Source organism: Cupressus sempervirens, chromosome 3, assembly GCF_028749045.1.
Source record: "Cupressus sempervirens isolate cs-2001-9-10 chromosome 3, ASM2874904v1, whole genome shotgun sequence".
Classification (NCBI taxonomy): Eukaryota; Viridiplantae; Streptophyta; class Pinopsida; order Cupressales; family Cupressaceae; genus Cupressus; species Cupressus sempervirens.
Window position 1 is genome coordinate 549,055,757 of NC_143120.1, and position 26,136 is coordinate 549,081,892.

General features: G+C 36.8%; 1 protein-coding gene across 3 annotated transcripts in view; it reads right to left on the minus strand.

Moving 5' to 3' along the window:
- Positions 1–26,136, minus strand: part of CPSF73-II (cleavage and polyadenylation specificity factor 73 kDa subunit-II) — a 231,700-nt gene that overhangs the window by 153,140 nt on the left and 52,424 nt on the right. For all 3 annotated transcript variants that reach the window (XM_089820839.1, XM_089820841.1, XM_089820840.1), the window contains exons 7-8: positions 20,389–20,525; positions 18,782–18,845 (exon numbers count right to left, since the gene is read on the minus strand). In XM_089820839.1, the coding sequence (XP_089676965.1) occupies positions 18,782–18,845; positions 20,389–20,525 (201 nt within the window). The remainder of the gene's footprint in view (positions 1–18,781; positions 18,846–20,388; positions 20,526–26,136) is intronic.

A 26,136-nucleotide genomic window follows, 5' to 3' on the forward strand; every position in this document is an offset into this window, starting at 1 on the left:
CCTCAAACTTTTGTTAATTGTTGTGCACCCACCCCCATGCCTTTCTCTTTTTATATACACTTGGTCTGCAATCTTACCATATGTTTCCATCAGCTCTCTCATCCTGATAATGGATCACAAAATGTGATCCGAAAAGTTGATGCAAAAATTATAAAACAATCTACCTAGAAAATACGGCAAAGAATTCTAATGGATTGTGGAAAACTACTATCTACAACTTCTTACATGTCACACATAAATACCCCTTTAGAGAAAACTCCCAAGAGTTTACAAAAGAATGCTGACACAACAAACACCTACAGATTATTAATTAAAATTGGGCCAGTTTATTAAATAATTAAAGGTCCAAATAATATTATTTAATTTCTGGAACCGTTAATTATTTAAAGTAGTTTATTAAAATTGGGGACATTAAAAATCCTTGTCGCCCAAAGATTGCTTGTACTCAAACAATCCGCAAACTCCAAGATCCCAAACCAGGCGCGGACGTGGATAGCTATAATTGTTGGAAGCTCCATGCTTCTTCATGGTGCAGGAGCACCTAAGATAGGTGGTTAGAAACAATTAAGAGTCTTAAAAAGATTTGGGAATAATAAAGAGGTCCTAGTTTGGGGTCCTCATGCATGTGAAGCACCAATATAAGGCAGTATAGGCAACTTGTTATCAAAATGTTGTATTGGCAAAATGTTGTCAATTAGGGGCAAAAGTGCAAAAGTTGTCTTAGAGGGCTAGATAAGCATAGAAGGGTAGTTAGGCATGAAGATGCCCTACACATGGTCTAAAGAACTTCCATGGGTGATTTGGGGTCATGGTGTGTGGTCTCACAAAATCTAAAGTGTAAAAATGCAAAAATTGCACATTGACAATTTTGAAATTTTTGCAATCTTTCTTGTCAAAAGTTGCAAAGGTAGTTAGAAGACACAAGGAGGTTACCAACGAGCAGGAGTTGGTTTAGTCAGTTGGAAAATGATATGTTAATGCCCTCCAAGTCACCATTGTACGGGTTGGAAGTTTGAGGAGTACAGATGCATACAGCAGATAGAGAAATGATGACAATTTTTTAATAAAAGAGAGTGGATTTCGTAGCAATGTGATTGATCTGAGTTTTGGCACTTGGTTTTAGTTTCTGAGCATTTATTACTTTCTTTTTGTTTTGGTTTGAGGTTCTTATCAATCTGTTGGTGTCATCAATAAATGATTTTATAAACTGCATATTAGCTGGCCAGTACTGGGGCAGACTTTACAAAATGGTCTCTACCAGCATTCCCCATGGTTGAAACTCTCTGAAACCTTGAGAAATGCTAGTAGACACATTGTTCTTTGTATGGTAGGAAGGATGGAGCAGGAAGCACAAGACCAAGCCATTTCCTTGGAAGCCCTGGGCAAGATTGGGCTGATCTCGGCTAGAAAATGAAACAAGGAGGGCAAATTTCTTGCAAGGGTAAGTCTTTTTGAATGGAATGGGTGTAATGGATGGATAAAGCATAGAGCAAAGCTTCTATGGTTACAAGGAGAAGTGCTCGAAGTCTCTAGTGAGGGAGAAAGAGCATATTTGAATCTAACTGGTCTAGATTGCTGATAAACCCTAGTAAACCCTCAAAATTTGGGTTAGGGTATCTGATATTGCAAAGTTTCTGCAAATTTTGCTATAAATCAGACTGAGATAATACCTTTAAATTACTTGCTGAAGATGATCTTCTATAATTCAGACTTGTATGAAGTGTTACACTAAATACTATTCTGAAAATGTTTTATCTCTGCAATAATTCGGATAGGGCAGTATTGCTTAAGGAGAAAACCATGTAATATTCGTGTGTCCTTTATCCACAAACATACCCAATATAAATATTATAACCGAAGGGCATGTCCCTAAAAGGGACATGTCCCTATATAGGTAGGCCCTGAATTGTTTCTTCTAATCAGTGTCCAAGGAGGAATAGAATTAGTTAGTGATTAAACTAAATAATTTGTTCAAGATAAATCTCAAACAGTATTATTACCCCAAGTGAGACACGATCATAACTGAAGACTAAACAATTATATATGTAGGCCTTCAGTAGTATTTTATGCATAATCAGATTTTTACGATCTGTACCATCAGACCAGTATGATTTCAAAGTTACAGAATTAACACACTCTTAACTTGATAATCATACTAAGAAATAACATATCTAGCATCATCAATTAAGATGAATAAGCATAGATTGATACTCTATATCTATCTGAATCTTCTAAGCATGTGGTATCATTGAACACATAATACTATGCCATATTACTATACCTGTAATATGACTTATCACTTATACTAGTGATGATGATATTGCATGGAATGCAATATACAGGATAAAATCTGGAGAACGATTAAATTCTTCCTTTATCCAAGTTGTGACTCATAGGTACTGGCAGGCCTATATCACAATATGATCCTGAGTTAAGATCTACTAGTTCACAGGATAAAATCCGGAGAATAATTAAATTCTTCCTGTATCCAAGTTGTGACCTATAGGCATAGAAATGTCTATATCACAATGTGATCTTGAACTCATCCAGATCTGACAATAGTTCTCTATTGTTCAGCACATTATCTAAGAGATCATCATTTCTTATAATGTTATACAAGTGTTCATTATCTCAAAGATCATCACCTCTTAAATAATGAATACAAATGGTGGAGCCCATAACAGTCAATAGCCTGACAATAAAAAATATTTTATTAATAATTTAAATGATACAAATGTATTATAATTCAACCATACCAAGTCTTTTCCTGAAGTGATCTATCTTCACTTGTGAGAGAGGTTTGGTAAGAATAATCTATTGTCTGATTTGCAATGCAAATGTATTCTAATTTTACAGTATTCTTATCTACCATATCTCTTACATAATGGTAAGAAATTTCAATATGCTTGGACCTATCAGAAAAAACTGGATTCACAGAAAGCTTGATGGAACTCTAATTATCACAATGAATAATAGTAGGATTCATGGGTTGACCAAATAATCCCACAAGTGACTTTCTGAGCCAAATTGCTTCCTGAGAGGCCATTGCTACGGCAATGTATTCAGCTTTTGTGGAACTCTGTGCTACTGATGCCTGCTTTCTACATATCCAAGATATCATCGTTGAGCCTAAACTGAAATAGCATCCTGAAGTGTTTTCCTATCAGTAACACTTTCAGCCCAATCTGAGTCTATGTACCCATGTAAATCCAAGTCAACATTTTCATACTTGAGCCCAAGATTAAGAGTGCCTTGTAAGTATCTCATGATGTGTTTGACTGCAACTAGGTGAATCTCCTTTAGCTCACACAAACTGACTTAAGGCATTAACAGCATAGCAAATATCAGGTCTTGTATTTACCAAGTACATGAGAAACCCAATCATCTGTCTATAAAGAGTAGAATCTATGGAGGGTGATTCTACAACTGCTTCCTTAAGTTTGTGTAGATTACTCTCCATTGGAGAAGACATAGGTCTGCAATTCCACATTCCAAATCTCTTCAAGATGTCTAATGTATACTTTCCTTGATTAAGTATGATGCTGTCAAAATTCTGCCATACTTCCAGTCCTAGGAAGTAATGAAGGAGTCCTAAATCTTTTATTTCAAATTCTTTGATTAGATCTTTCTTGCATTGATTTATAAGATGATCATCACCTGTTATTAGTAAATCATCAACATATAGTATCAAAATTATCATATCGTCTTTATCCCTTTTATAATAGAGATTTGGATCAGCTTCATTTTTTGAGAATCTTAAACTAGAGAGATACTTATCAATTCTTTCATACCATGCCCTTGGAGCCTATTGAAGCCCATAGAGAGCTTTCTTGAGCCTACAAACAAAAATTTTAGGGTTATGAGTTTCAAATCCTTCAAGTTGTTCCAAATATACTTCTTTTGTAATATTTCCATTTAGAAATGTTGTTTTTACATCCATCTAATGTACTTTTCATCCCTCCAATGCTACAAAAGCTACGGTTGCTCTTACAGAAGTGTATCTGGCAACTGGAGTAAAGGTTTCTTCATAATCAATTCCCTCTTTCTGAGAGAATCCCCTAGCTACGAGTATGGCTTTATATTTTTCAATGCTACCATCAGTAGCATGCTTGATTTTAAATATCCATTTAGAAGAAACAATTGATTTTCCTTCAGGCCTTGGAACAATTTCCCAAACATCATTCTTAATAATGGATTGGTATTCTTCCGTCATAGCATCTTTCCAAGTTGTATGTTTAATAGCATCTGAAACATTGGTTGGTTCTGATTTAGATGAAACACTCGTGTTTGTTGCATAACTAGAAAATCTTTTGGGTCTTTTGCTTTCTCTGAAGGTTCCAGATGGTGCAGCAAAGTCTTGTGCTTCCTCTACAGTTTTAGTGGCCCAAAGTGGTCTTTTCTTTGAATTTTGAGTTTCCTCAAGACTAAGACTTTGAATTTCATCTTCAATTTCTTCAAGTTCTCCCTTTCAAACTTAGATTCATGATTTTCTTTAGAACTAGGTAAGTGAGAGGGATCTTCACAACTTAGGGTTCTTTTGAATGCTAAATCTTCTTCAAATATTACATCCCTACTAAGTTCAATGTTTTTCTAATCAGGTATGAAAATCATATATGCTTTAGATGTTTCACTATACCCGACAAAAATACCTTTCCTCCCAGAGGGTTCTAACTTCTCTTTTCTTTTGGAACATGTATATATACTGGGCACGCAAAAATCTTAAGATGACTTATATTAGGTTTAACCTTAGTAAAGACTTCTTCAAGAGTTTTATCTCTAAGGTGGGAGTGAGGACTTCTATTTTAAATATAGACAACAATACAAAAGGCTTCTACCCAAAGATAATATTCTAAATTTTGATCAAATATCATAGCTCTTGTTGCTTCTATAATTGTTCTATTTTTCCTTTCTGCTACCCCATTTTGCTGTGGGTTATAAGGAACAGTATACTCCCTCTTAATTCCTGCTTCTTTACAAAACTCTTTAAACAAATCTGAAGTATATTCCCCTCCATTATCAGTCCTAAGAGTTTTAATTTTGTGTCCTGATAATTTTTCAGTTAAAGTTTTAAATTTTTTAAATCTCTTAAGGATTTCTTTTGATTCTTTACATTTTAAGAAGTAGATCCAAGTTTTCCTAGAGAAGTCATCTATAAAAAGCATATAGTACCAGAATCCTCCAAGAGAAGGAACAAACATAGGTCCACATAAATTTGAGTGGACTAATTCCAAAACATTGTTAGTTTTTCTAGTGATGTCATAAAATGGACTTTTGGTGTTCTTACCCAGAGCGCATCCTTCAACTTTGGTAAACCAATAACCATCTTTTCCATAGTTGATAAGGCTTTGAAATTTAGATGTCCTAGCCTTCTGTGCCATATTTTGTTTATATCAACAGCTTCATGAATTAAGGCTTGAATAGGTTGACTAGGTTTTGAATTTAATTCATACAAGAAATCCCTTTCTTTGACCAATCAACTTTGATTTCTTAAATGAAGAGTTCTTAGACCAAGTCATTACTTTATCATTCATGAATGCAACATTGTGTTTATCATCTTCAAGTGTTATAACAGAGACTAGATTCCTCTTTATTCCTAGTACATAGAGTACTCTTTTAAGATGTAGAGAAATACCTGACTTTAGTTTCAAGGTGCAAATTCCCAATTCCTTTGACTCAATGGGAGGAATTATCACCGATGGTAACTTCGCCATCAACTTCTTCTCATATTGAATCTAATACTTCTTTGTATCCTATAATGTTTCGAGATGATCCACTATCAATTACCCATGCTTTGCTTGATACTTCATTTGAAAGTGTAGAGTAAAATACACAATTCTTAGGATCATAGTTTTCTTCTTTCCTGGTAATGTTTGTATAGTTTACTTGCTGCTTTGTATTCTCAGGGCAATTAGATCTATAGTGTCTAAATTTTTCACATTTGACACATTTTATTTTGGATAGATCTTTCTTAGGTTTGTCATTTCTTTGATTACCCTTCTTCTTTTTGAAGTGTTTCTTCTTACCTTTGTAGGAATTTGTGTTGAGAACATGAAGTTCTTCATCTTCAATTTTCAATTTTCCTCCTTTCTTAAGTTTCCTAAATTCTTCTTGAAGGCAATCTCCTTTAAGTCTATTGAAGTCAGGAAGATTGTCTCTAGCACTTACCCTTGTGAGAATGTTTCCCATGAATCTAGTAACCCATCTATAGCCATAAGTGTTAGCTCTTTGTCTTCAATTATGGTCCCTATACTTGCAAGTTCATCTCTTAGACTAGGCACCCTTAGGAAGTATGATTTAGTTACCTTTATAGTGCAAGGGTTCTAGTTGCATTGTTAACCTCGTATGCATTTAATAATGCATTAATCATATTAAATGTTGTTTGATGTTTCATTAGCATAGGTACTATTTCATTTTTCACTCCATCTAATATGATTTGTATGGCTTTCCTGTTTCCTTTACTACAAATAGTTTTATTAGGTTCAACACTAGGTTGCTTGGATGCTTTATCAACAAACTGTTTCACATCATTGTCTTCAAGAATCATCATAATTCTGAATTTCCAAGCAACAAAGTGTTCTTTTCCATCAAACCTGTACTCGGGTCTAATTGTGCTTGCCATTGAAGATAGAAGGAAGTTGTTACATATTTAAAGTCTAATTGTCAATTTGCAGAGCCTAGGTTCGACTACCAGAGCTCTGATACCATGTAAAGTTTCTGCAAATTCTGCTATAAATCAGACTGAGATAATACCTTTAAATTACTTGGTGAAGATGATCTTCTATAATTCAGACTTGTATGAAGTGTTACCAATAGTATAAAAAGTATTCTGAGAATGTTTTATCTCTGCAATAATTTGGATAGGGCAGTATTGCTAAAGGAGCAAACCATGTAATATTTGTGTGTCCTTTATCCACAAACATACCCTATATAAATCTTACAACCAAAGGGCATGTCCCTAGAAGGGACATGTCCCTATTGAGGTTGGCATTGAATTGTTTCTTCTAATTGGCATTCCAAGAAAGAATAGAATTAGTTAGTGATTAAACTAACAAATTTTGTTCAAGTCAAATTTCAAACAATATTACCCCAAGGGAGATGCCGATCATAACTGAAGACTAAACAATTATATATATACGCATTCATTAGTATTTTATGCATAATCAAATCTATACGATCTGTACCATTAGACCAATATGATTTCGAAGTTGCAAAATTAACACATATATCTTGGGATCCTAAGACCTCATGAATCTTGAAGGTCTTGGGAAAGGGTATCTTGAATTGGAGTTAGTTTGGGACCTTGTTAAGGAAAGATTTGCAAAAATCCAAGATTAGTCCATTAGGAGGCCTAGTTGAGGACTACTAGACCTAGCAGTTTTTCCCTTGTTTTGAAAGGATCGTATAGCAAGTTAATGAATGGATTGTGAAAGATGGATGGAGAGAAGTCCAAGACACCCTAGGAAGAGCCTCCAACCCTTGCAAGATCAGATAAGTCATTAGGGAGGCCTAGAAAGAAGTTTCAAGCTAATATGCAAGCCTAAATGGGTAGGTTGGTTTATGAGAAATTTGTCTCTAAGTGATTAGGGTTAACCTTGTGTAGTAGAGGATATCAAGGAGTGAACATCATCTATCTACATTACCCTAGACTAATCCTATCAAATTGGTATCAAAGCAATTTAATTGTGGGAGTTACAAGTGTATGTTTGACTGTGAAGTAGAATCCTCCATCAGATCCATGGTAACAAATGCAGAGTTGGCTAAGAAGGTTCAAGAACAGGATGAGGAAAACCTAGAGTTGAAGGCAAAGATAGATGCCTTGGAAACAATGCTTGAGGAGACAACCCTCAAGATTGAAGCAGTGACTAGCAAGGTCACCCAGCAAGAGGAATGTAGCAGACAGAAGCAACAGGTTTCTAATGAAGAGGAGGCACCCACACTGAATCCTGAGATAGCTAAAGAACCATTTCTTAGAGCAATCAAGGCACTAAATCAGAAGGCCTTGGAAGGAGTGCCACTTTTTAGTGGAAAGTTGGAAACTGACCATGTCTTAGAATGGTTGGAAGGTATGGAAAACTACTTTGAGAGTGAAAAAATGTGACAAAAGCCCAGAAGGTGAAAGTGGAAAAAGCAAGGCTAAGAGGACAAGCTCTCACATGGTGGAAATTCCCTCAAGATGAAAGAGTGAAAGAGGGAAAGAGGGAAAGAAACCCTATGCAAACTAGAAGATATGGTGAGCCAGATTCAACAAACCTACCTTCCCAAAAACTTTGAAGTGCAGTTGCATACCAAGAGGCAGAATCTCAAACAAAGAGATAATGATGTGGCAAGTTATACTGAGGAGTTTCAGAAACTTTGCCTAAGGTCCAAGGTACAAGAGGTTGAAAGCATCAAAATAGCAAGGTATATCAATGGCTTGAGGTGGAACATCCAAGAGGAACTTCAGTTATGGAGTCCTAACACAGTGCAAAACTGTTACCAACTAGCACTTAAGGTAGAGGAGAAGTTGAAGAAGAAACAAGACTTCAGCAATAGAAGCAGAGGCAAAGGCGCTGAGTAATTAGGGAGGCAATTTTGGTGGTGAAAGAGGCCAAGTAACCAGACCTTAAGGAGACAGTAAACCAAGTGAACAAAATGGCTCAAGCAGTCCAAGAGGTGGATTTAATCAAAGGGGCAGAGGTCATGGCAGTTTCAAGGGCAGAAAAGGCAGTCAAGGCAGAGGTCCCTCATACTGTGCCACCATGAAGTGTTACAACTATAACCAACTAGGGCATCCCTCATATAGATGTCCAGAGAAGACTTCTACCTCAGGAGAAAGAAAGGTGGCTTATGCTCAAGAAGACAATGGTAGCAAGAAGGCAGTTGATCTCCCACTTGATTCAGAAGAAGGTGAGAATTTGATGTTCAGAAGAACACTCATTAGGAAGCCCATAAAGGAGGAGCCAAGCCAAAGAAGAGCCCTATTTAGGGTCAAATGCAAGGTGCAAAACAAGTTATGTAAAGTTATAATTGACTCAGGGTCCACTGATAACATAATTTCAAAAGAGGCAGTAGGAAACTTAAAAATTAAAATACTTCCTCATTACAGTCCTTATAGAGTCACATGGCTAAATAAGGGACAGCATGTGGAGGTAAAGGAACAAGCATGGGTTGACTTCAATATTGGTAGGTATAAGGACAAAGTTCTCTGTGATATACTGCCCATGGATGCATGCCATCTCCTTTCAAGGAGGCCATGGCAATATGATAGGGAAGCCCAATATGATGGCAGGAAGAATGTGTACAAGTTTAGGAAAGGAGAGAGTCTTACACCATTCAATCTTTGTTAGAGGGAGAAGGCACACAATTGGTGGGACCCAATGTCCTCATGGTAGGTGAAAAAGAATTCTTAAACATCATGAAGAAAGGAGAAGGCACAAGGTATGCCATCATTGTCAAACCTCAAAATGCACAGAGCACAATCAGAACACAGTTGTCTAAGGAGGTGCGGAATCTATTGGATCAGTTTGAAGATACTGTAAGTGATGGGAAGCCAGCATTGCCACCTAAGAGAACTATCACCCATCAGATAGATTTCATCTCGGGAGTAGCTTTGCCTAATAAGGCAGCCTATAAGATGACACCTAGTCAGCATGAGGAGATAGCCAAGCAAGTGCAGGAATTGCTAGATCATGGATTAATAAGGAAGAGTGTGAGCCCATGTGCAGTTCCAACTGTCTTGGTGCCAAAGAAGGGAGGTACTTGGAGAACGTGTACAAATTCAAGGGCAAATAATAAGATAACAATTAGGTACAGATTCCCCATTCCAAGAATTGAAGATTTGTTGGATTGCTTGGGAAATGCAAAGTACTTCACTAAAATTGACTTAAAGAGTGGATATCATCAAATAAGGATTAAGGAGGGAGATGAGTGGAAGACAACTTTTAAGACTACTGAAGGGTTGTATGAGTGGCTAGTGATGCTCTTTGGCTTGTCAAATGCCCCCTCCACATTCATGAGGCTCACTAATGAAGTTTTTGTTGATTACTTCGGTAAGTTTGTTTTCATTTACCTTGATGATATCTTGATTTTTAGTAGCACAAAAGAACATTTAAGGCATTTGAGTCTAGTTTCGAAAAGGTTGTCTAATGCTAAGCTCACCATCAACTCGGAAAAGTGTGATTTTACGAAGGAAGAATTGGTCTACTTGGGTTTTGTCATCTCAAAGGGACAGCTCAAGATGGATCCTAGCAAGGTGGAGACCATACTTAGTTGGCCAACACCCAAGACTGCCTCAGACGTAAGGAGCTTCCATGGCTTAGCACAATTTTATTAATCAATTCAATCATATATGTGCACCCTTGTTGGAGACCATTAATGGTGGGATTAGAGCCAGGTTCAAGTGGACTGAACAAGCCACTGCGAACTTTGAATTGTTGAAAGAGCAGATTGCCACACAACCCATTTTGGTCTTCCCTAGCTTTGAGAAGTTGTTTACTATTGAATGTGATGCCAGTAACCTTGCCATTGGAGCAGTCCTTGGCCAAGAGGGAAAACCAGTTGCATTTCATAGTAAAAAGTTAAATGAAGCAAAGAGGAAGTATTCTCCCTATGACATTGAGATGCATGCCTTGGTCCAAGCTTTGAGGAAATGAAGGCACTACCTATTGCCTAAAGAATTTGTTGTTTATTCAGACAAACAGGCCTTAAGCTTTCTAAATTCCCAAGATAAACTAAGTCACAAGCACATGAAGTGGGTGGAGTATATCCAGGCCTATGCTTTCACCATCAAGCATAAAAAAGGAATTACAAACAAAGTTGCAGATGCACTTAGCTGTAGGTTGCTGATTATACAAGAAGTGTAGATTAGGAGTGTGGGAATTAAAAAATTCAAGGAACTATACCTTGATTATCCAGATTTTGCCAAACCATGTCAAGTTTGTACTGATTATACTAACCATTTCCACCATGAGTTTTCTGATTTTACCTTGCAGGAAGGCCTCTTCTTCAAAGGCAATCAGTAATGTGTCCCAAGGGGATCCATCAGAGAAAATCTGATCCAAGAGAAGCACAATGGTGCTTTAAGTGGTCATTTTGGAGTACATAAGATAGTGGATTTGGTTCAGAGGTTTTACTACTGGCCTACCTTGAGCAGGGATGTGAAAAGGTATGTGGAATGTTGCATGGTTTGTCAGAAAGCCAAGGGAGTTGCCAACAATGTAGGATTGTATCAACCATTTCCTATTCCCCAAAGACCTTTGGAATGTCTTAGTATGGACTTTGTTTGTGGGGCTGCCTAAAACCAAGCAGGGTTTTGATAGTGTCTATGTCATTGTGGACAGGTTCAGCAAAATGGCTCACTTTGTGCCATGTAAAACCACTCATGATGCATGTGCCATTGAAAATCTATTCTTTAGGGAAGTAGTAAGGATATATGGACTTCCTCTCAGCATTGTGTCTGATAGAGACACTAAGTTCATGAGTCATTTTTGGAAGACTCTGTGGCACAAGTTGGGTACAAACCTATCCTTTGGATCTGCCTAACATCCTCAAACAGATGGGCAGAAAGAGGTGGTAAATAGGAGCCTAGGAAACCTCTTGAGATGCTTGACGAAGGAGTATGGTTAGAGTTGGGATCACATGATTGCTCAAGCAGAGTATGGTTATAATGACACTGCAAACAGGACTAGTCCTTTTGAAGTGGTCTATGGAGTGCATCGTAGAGGCATTCTAGAACTAAGGGACATGAAAGCAGGTGCAGAGGTTAGTGGAGTAGCTAAAGACTTTGCTCTTTCCATGAAAGAGGTTCATGATATGGTAAAGAAAACCTTGGAGCAGAATACAGTAAAGATGACGCAATGGGCTGATGCAAGGAAGAGAGATGTTCAATTTGCAGTTGGGGACTATGTCATGGTTCATCTTAACAAACATAGGTTGTTCAAAGGAGAATCTCACAAGTTGCAGATGAGGAAGGTGGGACCATGTAAGATTTTGGCCAGGTATTGAGCAAATGCATATCAAGTTGATCTTCTAGTAGATATGGGCTTGTCCACTACTTTTAATGTTGCAGATTTGGTAGCTTGAAAGGGTCGTATTCCACCTATTCCAGTAGGAGATACAGACTTTCAAGACATTGTAGCCACCTTGCCAAAGCCATCTACAAGCAAGCCCAAGCTGAGAAGATATTGAGCTCAAAGGTGGATAAGGTGACTAGGAACAAAACATTCATGAAGCATCTAGTAAAATGGCATGGAAAACCAGATAGTGAAGCTACTTGGGTTGCAAAAGGAGACTTCAAGAAGCAGGGCATTGATTTTTCTCTGCTTTTCTCTTAAAGTCCTAGAAGGACTTTCAGCTCATTAGGGGAGTATGATGCAAGAGCACCTAGGATAAGTGGTTAGAAGCAATAAGAGTCTTGAAAAGACTTAGGAATAATATAGACGTCCTAGTTTAGGGGTCCTCATGCATGTGAAGAACCAATGTAAGGTAGTATAGGCAACTTGTTATCAAAATGTTGTATTGGCAAAATGTTGTCAATTAGGGGCAAAAGTGCAAAAAGTTGTCTTAGAGGGCTAGATAAACATAGAAGGTTAGTTAGGCATGGAAATGGGCTACACATTAAATAACTTCCATGGGTGATTTGGGGTCATGGTGTGTGGTCTCACAAAATCTAAAGTGTAAAAAAGCAAAAATTGTCAATTTTGCAAAAATTGTCAATTTTGCAAAAATTGTCAATTTTGCAAAAATTGCACATTGACAATTTTGCAATTTTTGCAATCTTTCTTGTCAAAAGTTGCAAAGGTGGTTTGAAGACACAAGGAGGTTACCAACGAGCATGAGTCGGTTTAGTCAGTTGGAAAATGATATGTTAAAGCCCTCCAGGTCACCATTGTACGGGTTGGAAGTTTGAGGAGTACGGATGCATACAGTAGATAGAGAAATGATAACAATTTTTTAATAAAAGAAAGTGGATTTCATAGCAATGTGATTGATTTGAGTTTTGGCATTTGGTCTTAGTTTCTGAGCATTTATTACTTTCTTTTTGTTTTGGTTTGAGGTTTTTATCAATCTGTTGGTGTCATCAATAAATGATTTCATAAACTGCATATTAGATGGCCAGTACTAGGGAAGACTTTACAAAATGGTGTCTTCTAGCATTCCCCATGGTTGAAACTCTCTAAAACCTTGAGAAATGCTAGTAGAAACATTGCACTTTGTATAGTAGGAAGGATGGAGTAGGAAGCCCAAGGCCAAGCCATTTCCTTGGAAGCCCTAGGTGAGATTGGGTTGATCTCGGCTAGAAAATGAAACAAGGAGGGCAGATTTATTGCAAGGGTAAGTCTTTTGAATGGAATGGGTGTAATGGATGGATAAAGCATAGAGTAAAGCTTTTATGGTTGCAAGGAGAAGTGGTAGAAGTCTCTAGTGAGGGAGAAGGAGCATATTTGAATCTAACTGGTCTAGATTGCTGATAAACCCTAGCAAACCCTCAAAATTTGGATTAGGGCATCTAATATATCTTGGGAACCTAAGACCTCATGAATCTTGAAGGTCTTTGAAAAGGGTATCTTGAACTGGAGTTAGTTTGGGACCTTCTTAAGGAAAGATTTGCAAAAATCCAAGATTAGTCTATTAGGAGGCCTAACTAAGGGCTACTAGACCTGGAAGGAGTTTTTCCCTTGTTTTGAAGGGATCGTATAGCAAGTTAATGAATGGATTGTGAAAGATGGATGGAAAGAAGTCTAAGACACCCTAGGAAGAGCCTCCAACCCTTGCAAGATCAGATAAGTCATTAGGGAGGTGTAGAAAGAAGTTTCAAGCTAATATGCAAGCCTAAATGGGTAGGTTGGTTTAAGGGAAAGTTGTCTCTAAGTGATTAGGGTTAACCTTGTGTAGTAGAGGATATCAAGGAGTGAACATCATCTATCTACATTACCCTAGACTAATCCTATCACTTCAAGATCACATGAGCATAATTGAATTCAACTGAGATGAGTAGACCACCACTAGGCCTTCGCTACGCCACTCTGATTTAAACAATGCTATGTCCAAAACCACTAGCATCCCATGGAAGCCAATCATAAAACACATCGGGGCTCCAATCCAAAATCTTCATGGTATCACGCACACCAACCTCCTCTGGAGTCTCGTCAAGTAGGTAAATCTTACCACTTCCATGAGGATGGTCTTGCTTCAGCACGGATCCAAGAGCATCGTACTCCACCACCGTCACTATACCCATATTTGTTGGCACTACCATCATACCGATGAAGAGTGACTCTAGCTTTTGTTGCCCCATTCTAATATGAACATCCCTGTCAAGTTTGTGTTGTGCTACATTGTCATGTTTGAAGTCACCAAGATCCCAAAGAAGCCAATCATAAAGTACATCAATGCCCAAATACACAATCTTCATGAAAAACATCTACCTCCTTAGGAATCATGTAGCCCATGTAGATCCTATTGTTTTCATGAGGCCCTTTACATGGAGAAATTGCAGTCATGTACAACTTAGGCACAACTAAAGGATAAACTCCATATTCAACCAATTGTGATTGCTCCTGCAAGGAATCATTCGTAGCATCTCCATGAAGTGGAACAACTACTGGTAGAGAATTTCCATCAAATTAATCAACAAGTGTTGGTTTGATGAAATTAGTACAAGCATCTTCTTCACCATTTTCGTCATCTTGAATTTTATAGTGCTCTTCGCTTGTAGGCACAGCAACAAATTCTTGCAAATCCTCATGTGACTCTTCATTTTCCTCTTATGCCTGTATGACTTCATCTTGTAGCCACTTATCAATCTCCCACTTCAAACCATTGCTGAAGAGTTTATTGTGCTGAGATGACACATACTTCATTTCCAATTCTATATAATCCTTCAGAGATGTCTCTCTCCAATCCAATAATCACCCAATCTTGCTTGATTTTCTTCAATGTCTCAACCAATGTGAGAGTTTGCATTTCCTATTGCTCCACCCTAGGAATGAATGTTGTCATCGATGGGCCTTGTGCAAGTCAAGAGGTTGAGTGTTTCTTTCGTCCGTTCGTGGAGACTTCGTTGACTTCTTCTTAGCTCTCTAAGTGCATCAACCAACCCATCACTCGGCGCCATGCTTTGAACTCAATACCCAACAGGCTGGCAAGATCACTAGCTCTAATACCACTGTAATGTCCTGAATTCTATCCAACAACCTAATATATTCCTATTATACCTAGAAACTTGTGTCACGATTAATTTTCTTGTAACTATATTGAATAGAGCCAAGGAGGAGGTCGTACGGTGGAAAGAGGGTAGTCGTACAAGGGAGGAAGTAGATGATCGTACAAGAAAGGATTGGATGATCGTATGGGGAAGGAAATCAATAGTCGTACGGGGAAGAAAAATGATGGTAGTACGGGGAAGGAACTAGATGGCCATATGGGGAAGGAACTAGATGGTCATACGGGGGAAAGAATTGGACTTGGAGGACGTAGTCGTTAATGATGTCGAGCCCTAGTGCAAATGGAAGTAATAGTATAAACAAGACATTCGCCACTTGCACATATAAATGCCAATCACACATATAATTGCCAATACCAATTATTGCAATCAAGTTAAGAAATGTATATTCTCAGACAAAGATGGCACTCCAGATGTGCCAAATTCAAAGCAAAGTAATCTAGAGACGGAATAGGGTGAGGATTGAATCCCACCAAAATCGGAATAGCCAAGTAGGGCAGATCTTTCACTTCCGAAATGGCGAACAAATTATAACTCCAACAGACATTCATAGTACAAAGAAATAATCCAAATCACATTCTAACAACTTCCTACATGCCACACATAAATACTCCTTCAAGGAAAACTCTCAAGGGTTTACAAAAGACCACCGACACAGCAAACACCTACAGATAATTAATAAAAATTGGGCCTCTTTATTAAATAATTAAAGGTCCAAATAATATTATTTAAATTTTGGGACCGTTAATTATTTAAAGTAGTTTATTATAATTGGGGACATTACACTCGATCATTCAAACAGAGATTGGGGAATGTTCAAAAGCATGTTGATTCTTGTATGAGCACCCTCGAAAAGGTAGGCCTGCAAAGAAGTCTGTTAACTACATAGCATTGAGAAGTAACATCATCAAGTCTTCCAGCCTCCAAGAAATAGTGGATCAATGATTAGTTAATATTCTTACTAAGCGCATTGCAAAAGGGAAGTTTGAAGTATGCAAAGGCAAACTCAGATCGGCGCAGAATTCCTTCCTCACTAAGAGGGTGTATTCAGTTTATAATTCAAACTGGAACTTCTACATGGGTTCCATGTGAATGCGCAAGTAGTTATTTTAATTTTGTAACTAACTTTAGTGATTAAAATAGAAGTACATAAACAATCACTAATGATGACTTCTCTTCCAAGTCATCTCTTATGTAATGATATTTCTATTTTGGAAGATCAGATTTTTTAGCTGAACTACATAAAGATGATGTAAGGTAGAAGATCAATAACTTAGTATGATATAATAATTATGTGCAATTGTAGCTGACAGTTGTGGAGGCTTCCTTGTAAGCCTTTGAAAGAATGCAAAGAATATTTCAAGGTGTAAATTGTTGTGTAACTGTGTTCATTTCCATAGATTGAATCCAATTTTTATTTAACTATTAGAGCACCAATTAACATGATTGGGATTTTAATACTCGATGCTTTGCTAAATGTGGAAATGTCAAAAATGTTGCAAAACTAAAATATCAATCAAAAGGATGCAATTGAAGTAGGAGCACATCAAGAATCAGGTAATTGGCATGAATCCAAAATGTTCTAACTTTTGTATATTCCTAGGTTAGCTTGGTGATTAATTAGTAATGGTTTCATTTTGTAGGAGCCAGGTGTTTCACTAGGCCTTCACTATTGAAATTACTACTTATATGGTAAATAGTCTCCATGGAAATTGGGACATACTACTTGGACCCTAGGAATCTTGGACTTCATGCCACTTCGACTACCTTCTTAGAGGACCTATGGTGTTATAATAATGTGGCAGTGAATGGTAGAGCGGGGATGGTAGCGTAAAATGAGTTTAATTTGATGCCTCACTAAGAGGAAGTTATATTGTAAGGCCTCTCTAGTGCCTCACAAAGTAGGAGTTACATTGTAAGGTATCTAACACCTAGTTAAGTAGGGAGTTACTTAGGAAGCATCTATGACAAGCCACAAAGTGGAAAGTATATTATAACAGCATCTTCAACTTTCCCATGATGATGGAGCAAGAGAAGGATTTGTCAGCTGTGGAGATTCCTGGTCCTGGGAATTACACTAGAACCAGCATGAAGAAGAAGTCTGCTACTCTTCCCCTGGACATTGACGAACTCAAAAAGTTGTCTCAAAGAATGAGCCAGATGGAAAAAGAGGTGGCTGCCACCCTCAACAACCAGGCTTAGGGTTGTTTTCTCTTGTTTTTGTGTTGTCTTGGTTCTAGCTTGTTCTGGTCTGTGCTGCTAGCTTTTTGGTTTGTCTTGATGCTGGCTTTCTGTTTCTGCCGGTATGTTTAGTTTAGCTGCTTTTTAATGTCTTATCTTTCAAGCTGTCTTTTGTAAAGGGTTTCGAGAAAACCTTTTCTTGCCTTAATCAAAAACATTTCCATGATGATTCATAAAGAAGGGTGCACCATTTTTGGAGGAATTGCATGAGACGAAAGAAATTTTTCATGATTTTTGTACTCTTCTTGGGAATCACACCCCCGTGTGACTAATCAAGTAAAGAGGGTTTCTTTTTGGAGGAATGTGACTCTTGGCTAAGGATTACAAATATTAGTATTCAACAGTTAAATAATATGCCTTTTGGAGAGCAAATTTGAGTGCATGTTGTTTGTATTGCAGGAAATGTTGATTGAAAACCTAAAGAAAGAGAGAGGAGGGAGTGTTTGGAAGGCTCCAATGTTCATTGTACTGTTGGAGCATGTGTGTTGTTGCCATTGCAAGAATTAAAGGAAAAGTGTCCTGCATTGGGAAGAATATCAAATTTTTGAGAGATCAATGAGTGTACAAGCCTTTATATATGAATAAGCAAGCTTTTTGTTTTCTAGATATGTACTATAGATTGTCTCCTTGTGTGTGGCTCATCTTTGTATTGGCTGCAAGAACAAGGTTATCATTCATTTGGCTTCATATCCTTGACACTATCTACACCTGTTTTGCTCTGTGAATAGTCAACTTGGTCAATGAAATTTCCAATATTATATTAATCAAACTTACAAGGGGTCAACTTGGCCAATAAAATTTCAAATAAATTGATCAACTTACAAGATGTACTCCAAGATTCCAAATCATCACTTCTGAAGTTTACAAAACTCTAAATCAACTTCCAAAGACACTCAATGTCTATTAAGTTTGATCTCCAAAGAAATGATCACATCCAATCTGTCATTATTGTCACAACTTTTCAGCAAATTATTCCTTATAATTTATGACTTCATAGACTTAAAATTTTAAAAACTCATTAAAGCATGTATAATTCTAATTAATCGACACCTCAAGGGAATGCATCCCTCCTTACCACCTCTTTTTTCAAATATTTTTGTCATTTAAACCTATTTTAAAGTCTCTGATATCCCAAATATCATATGTGGATTCGCGTAATTGGTAGACAACATTCTCCTATCCCACCAAATGGTGCTTAGAATTGTCCTATTAAAAAGGAACAAATGAAGGAATGGGAAAAATATGAAGCAATAGTTATGATTAAATGACGAAATAATGAAATTATAAAAATGTCAAAATTTCAGCCAGGATGAAAAGAGTATAGTAACTATTGCTTACAGCTTTAAGAAATTCTCTTTCACGAGCATGTTTTGAATCACGAACTGTCGTTGCATAGGTTGACCTGTATAGACACAATCATGTTGAAATATAGCATAAAAACCAGCTAATTGCTCAATGGTTAATATTATAAAGATGTATCTTGACTCCCACTCAAAAAGATAATTTATATTAAACAACTAATGGTTCTGGTGGTAAATTAAAACCAGTAAAGTTTAAACTAAATTTAAACTCCTTTAACAATCAATTTAAGCAAAACTAATCCTATAATACGTTCTAGATAACTCAATGATACTCTCTAGATCTAGATAATAAATCTAAAAGAAAAGGTAAAATTTATAACATATAGCACGTTCACATCTACAATTGTATTATGTGATGATTTCAAGATTCAACTGCATCATTTTTAAGTCAAACTCATTGAACCATCTTTTCATGAGAGGGGTAGACAAGAAAACATCTCTCATGAGCATGAATATTCCATTTAGCACTCACTACATCTAGGTGATTTTGAGTGCTTACAACAATGAAGCTTTAGGAAACCCACAAGGTCAAACATCCTAGTACTACTTCAACTCAAGCATACTTGATAATAGAGTTTCCTCCAAGTTCAATCCCCCTTAGCTTGTTAACCCATTTGCAAAACATTAAGCAAGTGGTGTACCTTATGAAGCCATTAATTGTACTTTATAAGCTCCTTAGCTCACACATTATCAATTTTGTAGGCATTTTTCAATGCACCAGATTATGTGATGATATCTGCATAAAAAAATAGATCAACCCATATTTTATGAGTAGTGTTCAATTTGAATCCATCCTTCATGGGCATGAATGGTTCACTTAGCACTCACTATATCTAGGTGATGCTCACAAGGGTGAACCATCGAGACTTCCTGTCTAGTCGTCCATCTCAATACTGCTCTAATGCAAGTGCACCTGAACACAAAGTCTCCCCCAAGATCAAGCCCACTAGAGTGTCATCCCCTTTTTTGAAAATCCATCAAGATAAGTAGGCTCGGTCTTGTGCGAAAGTCCGTGTTTAAGTACACTTGAGTCAAAGCAGTACTAGGATGGGTGACCCTCCATGATTCACCCCTATGAACATCGCCCAAAGTCAGTGAGTGGTTTCAGAAAATGAGGTTGTAGGCTAATTAAGCTTGGTCTTGGGAAAACTTCATGTTTAACTACACTCAAGTCTAAGTAATAATAGGATGGTAGACCTCTTGGTCAGTCATGATTCTTCACATCTATGAGAATGACCTAATGCAATGAGTGCTAAGTGAATCATTAAAGCACATGAAAGATGGACTTTTGTGAACAACTACTCATGAAATGTACAAAAATGAGTTTGACTCAAAAAACTGAACAATTGAATCCAAAAAATATCATATCATTTGACATGATGCTATAACACCTCCTACTTGATAATGTATAATTGTGCATCTCACAAATTATAATATATATATATATATAAGAAAAGGATGCAACATGCAATCTTCTAAAGTTTTATATTTAAAATTTTGACATCCACTAAAGGAGATTTGGAATAAAGAAACTTGTGAATATATAGTTTGCAAAATGTAAGTTTAAATGATGAAATGCCTTACTCTGTTATAAGAAGATCAGGGCATAGACGATCTATTTGAGCAGCTCCTAGATGTCGATCAGGAGTCATATTATAATCGCCCGTGTACACAACACTGTTATCTCCAACTTTAACATAAAACATAGCAGCTCCAAGAACCTATTGCAAAACATCATATGAAGTTATGAACATTACTGTGGCAGTTTATATAAAAAAATTGTCAACATATAGATTGTCTGAATAAACACAATCCCATTATTTTCAATATACGTCACTAAATAACTCACGAGATGCCAATCCCCTTATGATTTTGACGTATGTACAGAATGCAATAAGATACCGTTGAACTGTTATTCATATTTGCAAACAGAATTCAATATGTCCAGAAGCATTAACCTGTACAAGTATGAATCTGTAACTAAATTATGTAGGGACTACCATTTCACTTTGGAAGTATCTGACAAGATCATGCCATCATACATTCCAATAGCATAGTACAAAGAATCAATAAAGTACATCATGGGTATCTGTCTGCAGAAACATCACAACAATTCCCTCAAGAAATCCGGAAAATGGATATAACAAGAGCTACATAAGGTAGAAAGAAAAGTATAGATCCATTCAAACCATAATGCAAAGAAGCAATAACTTGGTACCTTAAATGCAGATGTTTGTAACCTCTTGTAATCTTTTACTATTGTTAAGCTCTTCATCTACAACTCCCTATCTTCTCTACATTTTCTTCTCTCCTGGCATATCCAACTCAAAGGAGAAAATTTTGTTCTCATGTCTCCCATACAAAATCTATTTAGCATCCACTTTTAAAAGATAATTTTTGTGATAGCATTAATCAAACGCAATCAATAAATATCAAGCATCTAGGCTCAAATCAAATCTATTCATGGGTGGAAATGAGTTGCTCTTATCTAGTCATGTTATATTTTTTTATTCATCTACTGTCATTGGTCTCAGATATTACCAAATTAAAACAGATTTGATATTTATGTCCCAAGCTAAGGGATATAAGGCATTTAAAGTTTAAAAGAAGTATTTGTTTATTTAATCAAATTAAGTTATGTAATGTCCCCACTATTAGGGTTAAATAGGGACAAGTAACACCTGCAAAATAACCGTCAGAATTCAAACAATAATAAGTCTAACTATACTACTCTACCCTCTATGTTAACCCCAACTTTAAAGATGTCTCCATATTGGGATCCCCAACCCTATTGAGGACCTCCAAAGTTCTGAACGATATATCATCAATTTTACAACCATCCTTGGTTATTTCACCGTGTTCTGTAGAGTGTACCCCCTAAGGTTCTTCTTGGATGGGCATCCTCTATCCTATAATAACCCTGACTAGATTATAACTTTAACAACTTCAATTCTTAACAAATTGCAAATATAGTCATGTGTGGAGTCCCTATTGCATTCGATGTGAAGTTACAATTTTGAACAGGAAAATTGTAATGTTTGCCAGGTCTTGTTCATGAAGGGTAATGTAAGAGAATTTATAAAGACCCACTTTATTGTTTGGCCTTATTAGTGATCCAAATCAGGGTATTAAATTGTGGCTTATATTTTTTAAGCAGTGCAGAAAAAGAGAATAAATATTGTTGAAGATCTTTATTGACCCCAAAGTATTTGACTAAATATTTACTTGAGACAAAATATGAATTATGCCGTGACTACTTGCGATTGGAGAAATTTATTTTGTTAGGATTATTAATATCGCGTGAATGCAGCTTGAAGAAAATCTTTGAGCGAATTTGCATAATGTTTTTCTTGATTAATTAAAGTTGGAGACCATATATTTTAAGGCTTTCAAGTATTGTCTGAGGCTCATCTCAATATAAGCGATCTCTGATTAAATGCGAACATTTGTATCAAGACAATGTCTGTGGCTTCTAAATTAAAATAAAAACTACTTAAGTACTAGCAATAATATTTGTCAAGCCTGGGAGTGAACCGACACTGGGAAAATGGCTTGGGAATCATTTTTTCCAAATAGTTTTTAAGGCACCATAGAAGAAAAAGCAGAATTTGTTGTATGCTACAACACAAGAGCCTAGAAACAATTTCTTTGATTGCCATGAGCCTTTACGACACGAGTTATCAGGAGTTAGCCACTTGTTAGTGTTTGCAGCTCCTCCAACAGAGCTTTTGCAGATTTATTTGTATATGACTGAGCTTCTGTGAGGCACCATGGAGTAGTGGCACTGGAGTCATACCACAGGTAACACAACCTATTGTGTTCTCTATTATTTCTACCGGTAGCCCAAGGAGAATATTTTGGCAGCTTCTCTATCTCAGTACAAACATGTAATAAAGTCCAGTGAGTAATTTTCTGAATAAGTGTTTCACAACTTTTAAGATTGCATGGTGCCTGTTGCTCACAGTGGAATCTACAGTAAAATATTTTATTCAATAATTATAGTTGCACCCTATTTTATCGAGCACTAGCAGCATACTCGTTTGAGACTGCAAGTGATGTTACAACAATGTCTAGAGAATTTACACAGAGGGATGCAGTTCAGTTGCATATCTAGCAAGAGTCGACTGTTATAGATATATATTGTTGCCGAGTGGAAGGAAGAAGGGAATCTCCAACAGCGGAAGAGTCACTGTTGCCATTGAGCAGCAGAGGAGGATAGACACGTACAAATGTGTATTTTAAAATTCTAGAATTTTGAGTAAAAGCATTACACTTGTTTTAGCAAGCTCATTGCAACACATGGGAATCTACATGCTATCGTGGCCAAGTTGAAAGAAGCGCAGGTGTCGTGAGTTAACTGTTCAAGGAGAAAATGCTACGTTACTGTATGTGGAAGATTATTGCATACTGGGATAGATTATTCTAAATTGTCGTTACATCAATGGGTAGTTGGTCTACTGATGAAGTTGAATGGCTCACAAAGAGACCACCAGGGATAAAAAGAGTTGCTGAGAGCAAGTCTCTGACACCATAAGAGATGAGGCCGGGATTGTGCCCCAAGTGATTTTGACAGCATGGATGTCCCTCAGTCCTTGGCACGAGTGGGCCCGTATTGGGTTCCTAAATCATTTCAATGGTGGCCTTCACTAGTTGGTAGCTCGCGGGCCTTGTGCCTTCGCTAGGTTGCCTCGCAGGTCTGAACCCTCCATCAAAAAATAAATTGTCATAACATTCAAATCCCTTCTGTTTCAGAAGTCATTCTACTATCTTATGTCAAATATTAATACTTGAAGGCAATAGTGGAATGACCCCTGTGTTTTGGCATAAAATAACAACAGGATGGTTTTCTAATATTCTGTACAATCCATTTCATTAGTGCGCAGAGGATATTTTGAGGCTGCAGAAATCAGACAGGTGACAGGAAATATTATTCTTTTCTACATCTCAAGACTGATAAATGTGGCAAATACATAATAAAAAATTGACTTAAATATTTCTTATTATAAAGTCTTGCAAAAAAGTATCCTCGTGGCTGCCGTCAGTGAAAGAAGTCACACATTCCATTGCACAAATATATTTATGATTGTGGTGAATATATAGTTTTGCGATCAATTACCTTAATACCAAAAACTTCAAATCCTTAAGCATATGAGACAATATTAGATGGTTCAGTTATAGTATAGGCATATTGAAAAAGTCCTTTTGATGCTTATTGTGATGTAAAGGTTGTATGACAGTTTTCTAGCAATGATTCATAAAGGTTGAGTGGTTAATCTTCATAGATCCAATCATAAAAGAGGAAGCATTGTTTCCATATTAAGTATTGATGTTGAAGGTTATGTTGTTCATCTTAGTACTCTGATGCATTGAAAATTAAAAACATTGTGGGTTTTAATTCTATTGAGACTCAAGATTGGGAAACAGTCTGTTGGAAAAACACTGTGGGTTGTAATTCTATTCCGGTTGGCAGAATTGGTCAGTTTATGTTCTGGGATGCTGAGACATTGTTGAAGTGAATTTTCTGGTAAATTCAAGTTCTGTATTCAAATAATTTGATGAAAAATCTGGGGAGGGAAAAAGTGAATAAGGCAAGTTCAGAAGAACAAACTTAAAAATGATGTCAATTGGCATTGTGGAGTTGGCTAAATTGCTCTTTAAGACAAGTAACAGTCTTGGTCTAGGAACACAAACTAGAGAAAACGATTTTATCAACATTGATTCAATTGGAAGGATGTTTGACCATGGTCAATCAATCACCTCCTGAATTGTTGTAGGTTGCCCTTGTGCCTATAGTGTCTGTTTTAAATCCTCACATATGGGAGAAGCACTCAGACAATGAGCTAAGGTTGTTGGTCACTTCTTGTTTGATGGAGGTTTCAAGGATTTTAGCACCTCAAGAACCTTACGGAGAAGATGTAATGAAAGAGGTACTTCAGTTAATGGTTGATAGTTTTCATAATCTTGGAGACACCAACAGTTGTCATTTCTTAAGAAGGGATATTGTACTAAAAGCATTTGCAGAAATCAAGCTATGCAATCTTATGCTTGACATGGGATTGAATGATTTAATACACACCATGTTTCAAAATCTATTAGGCACAATCAAGGAAGAACACAATGCAAATGTTGTTAAAGCCATGGAAGACACTATGGTGACAATTAATGAGAGTGATGCTCATTTCCAGCCACTTCTACAAATGTTGTTAGCCATTTCCAAAAGAGAACAAAAGGCTTCAAAAGATTCGTGTAACTTGGTCAACAAGGCGCTTAAACATTGTGAGCCAAAAATTGAGATATACAAACAACAACGAGCTAAAGGAGAACTAAAAGCAAGGAAATTACGGATTGTAGAATCTCAAAAAATGAGCAAGAACCAAATGAGGAAAGAGAAGATTTGTTTCACTTGCAAATGTTTTTGGTCACTTGGTTGCATTTGTGGGGCTAACAAGCAGGAAGAGTCAGCTCAAGAAGTGCAGATCAGCGCTGAGGACTTGTTAGTTCAACTTCAACCTAATGAAGGCCATGAGAGGCAATTGGACATGGTTAATTGTAAGGATTATTCTAGCATCCTATTTGGTAAATTGAAGGTTATTATTGACAAAGATTATCATGATCCTAATGCTGAAAATGAGACTCTCAATGAGAATGAATTATTTGAAGCCAATGACGTAATAGTTGATGAGACAATACACCTCGAGAAGAAGGAAATTTCTGAAAATGGTACAACAGAAAGTAAAAATGAATTTAGTATTCAAGAACTATAGAAAGATAATGTTGCTTTAAGGGCTGATTTGAAGAACCAAACAGACATTTCATTTCTAGATGATGATTTTGAAGCATATAATTTGGAGGATAATCTAAAAGCATCAAATGATATGATCATTGTAGCCTTAGTGCATTTTGATAACATCCATAAAAACACTAAGAAAATCGTGTGGGAAATTTTGATAACACCCATAAAAACATTGTGGAAATCATGTGGGAAGTAAAATGTATTGAAAAGGAGAAGGGAATAATGAAGGGAATCAATAGTACAAAACTTGACACTCTTAGAAAAGCATTGGAAAGAATGAAATCAGACTATTTGAAGCTTCTCAAAGACAGGGATATGGGCATCAAACTTGCAAAAGATAAAGAAAGAGAGGTGATGAGCTTTGTCTTCAAATTGAGTATGGCACACTACTCCTTATACCAAGCTGAAAATCAGATTTCTATGACAGCTGCTCCTATGGAAGATGGTCCTAATTCTAAAGCCAAAGAAATCTTACAAATGATAGAAGCGATTCATACCCTTGGTGTAGATGAAGATGAACTTAGTACTCCCACTTCACC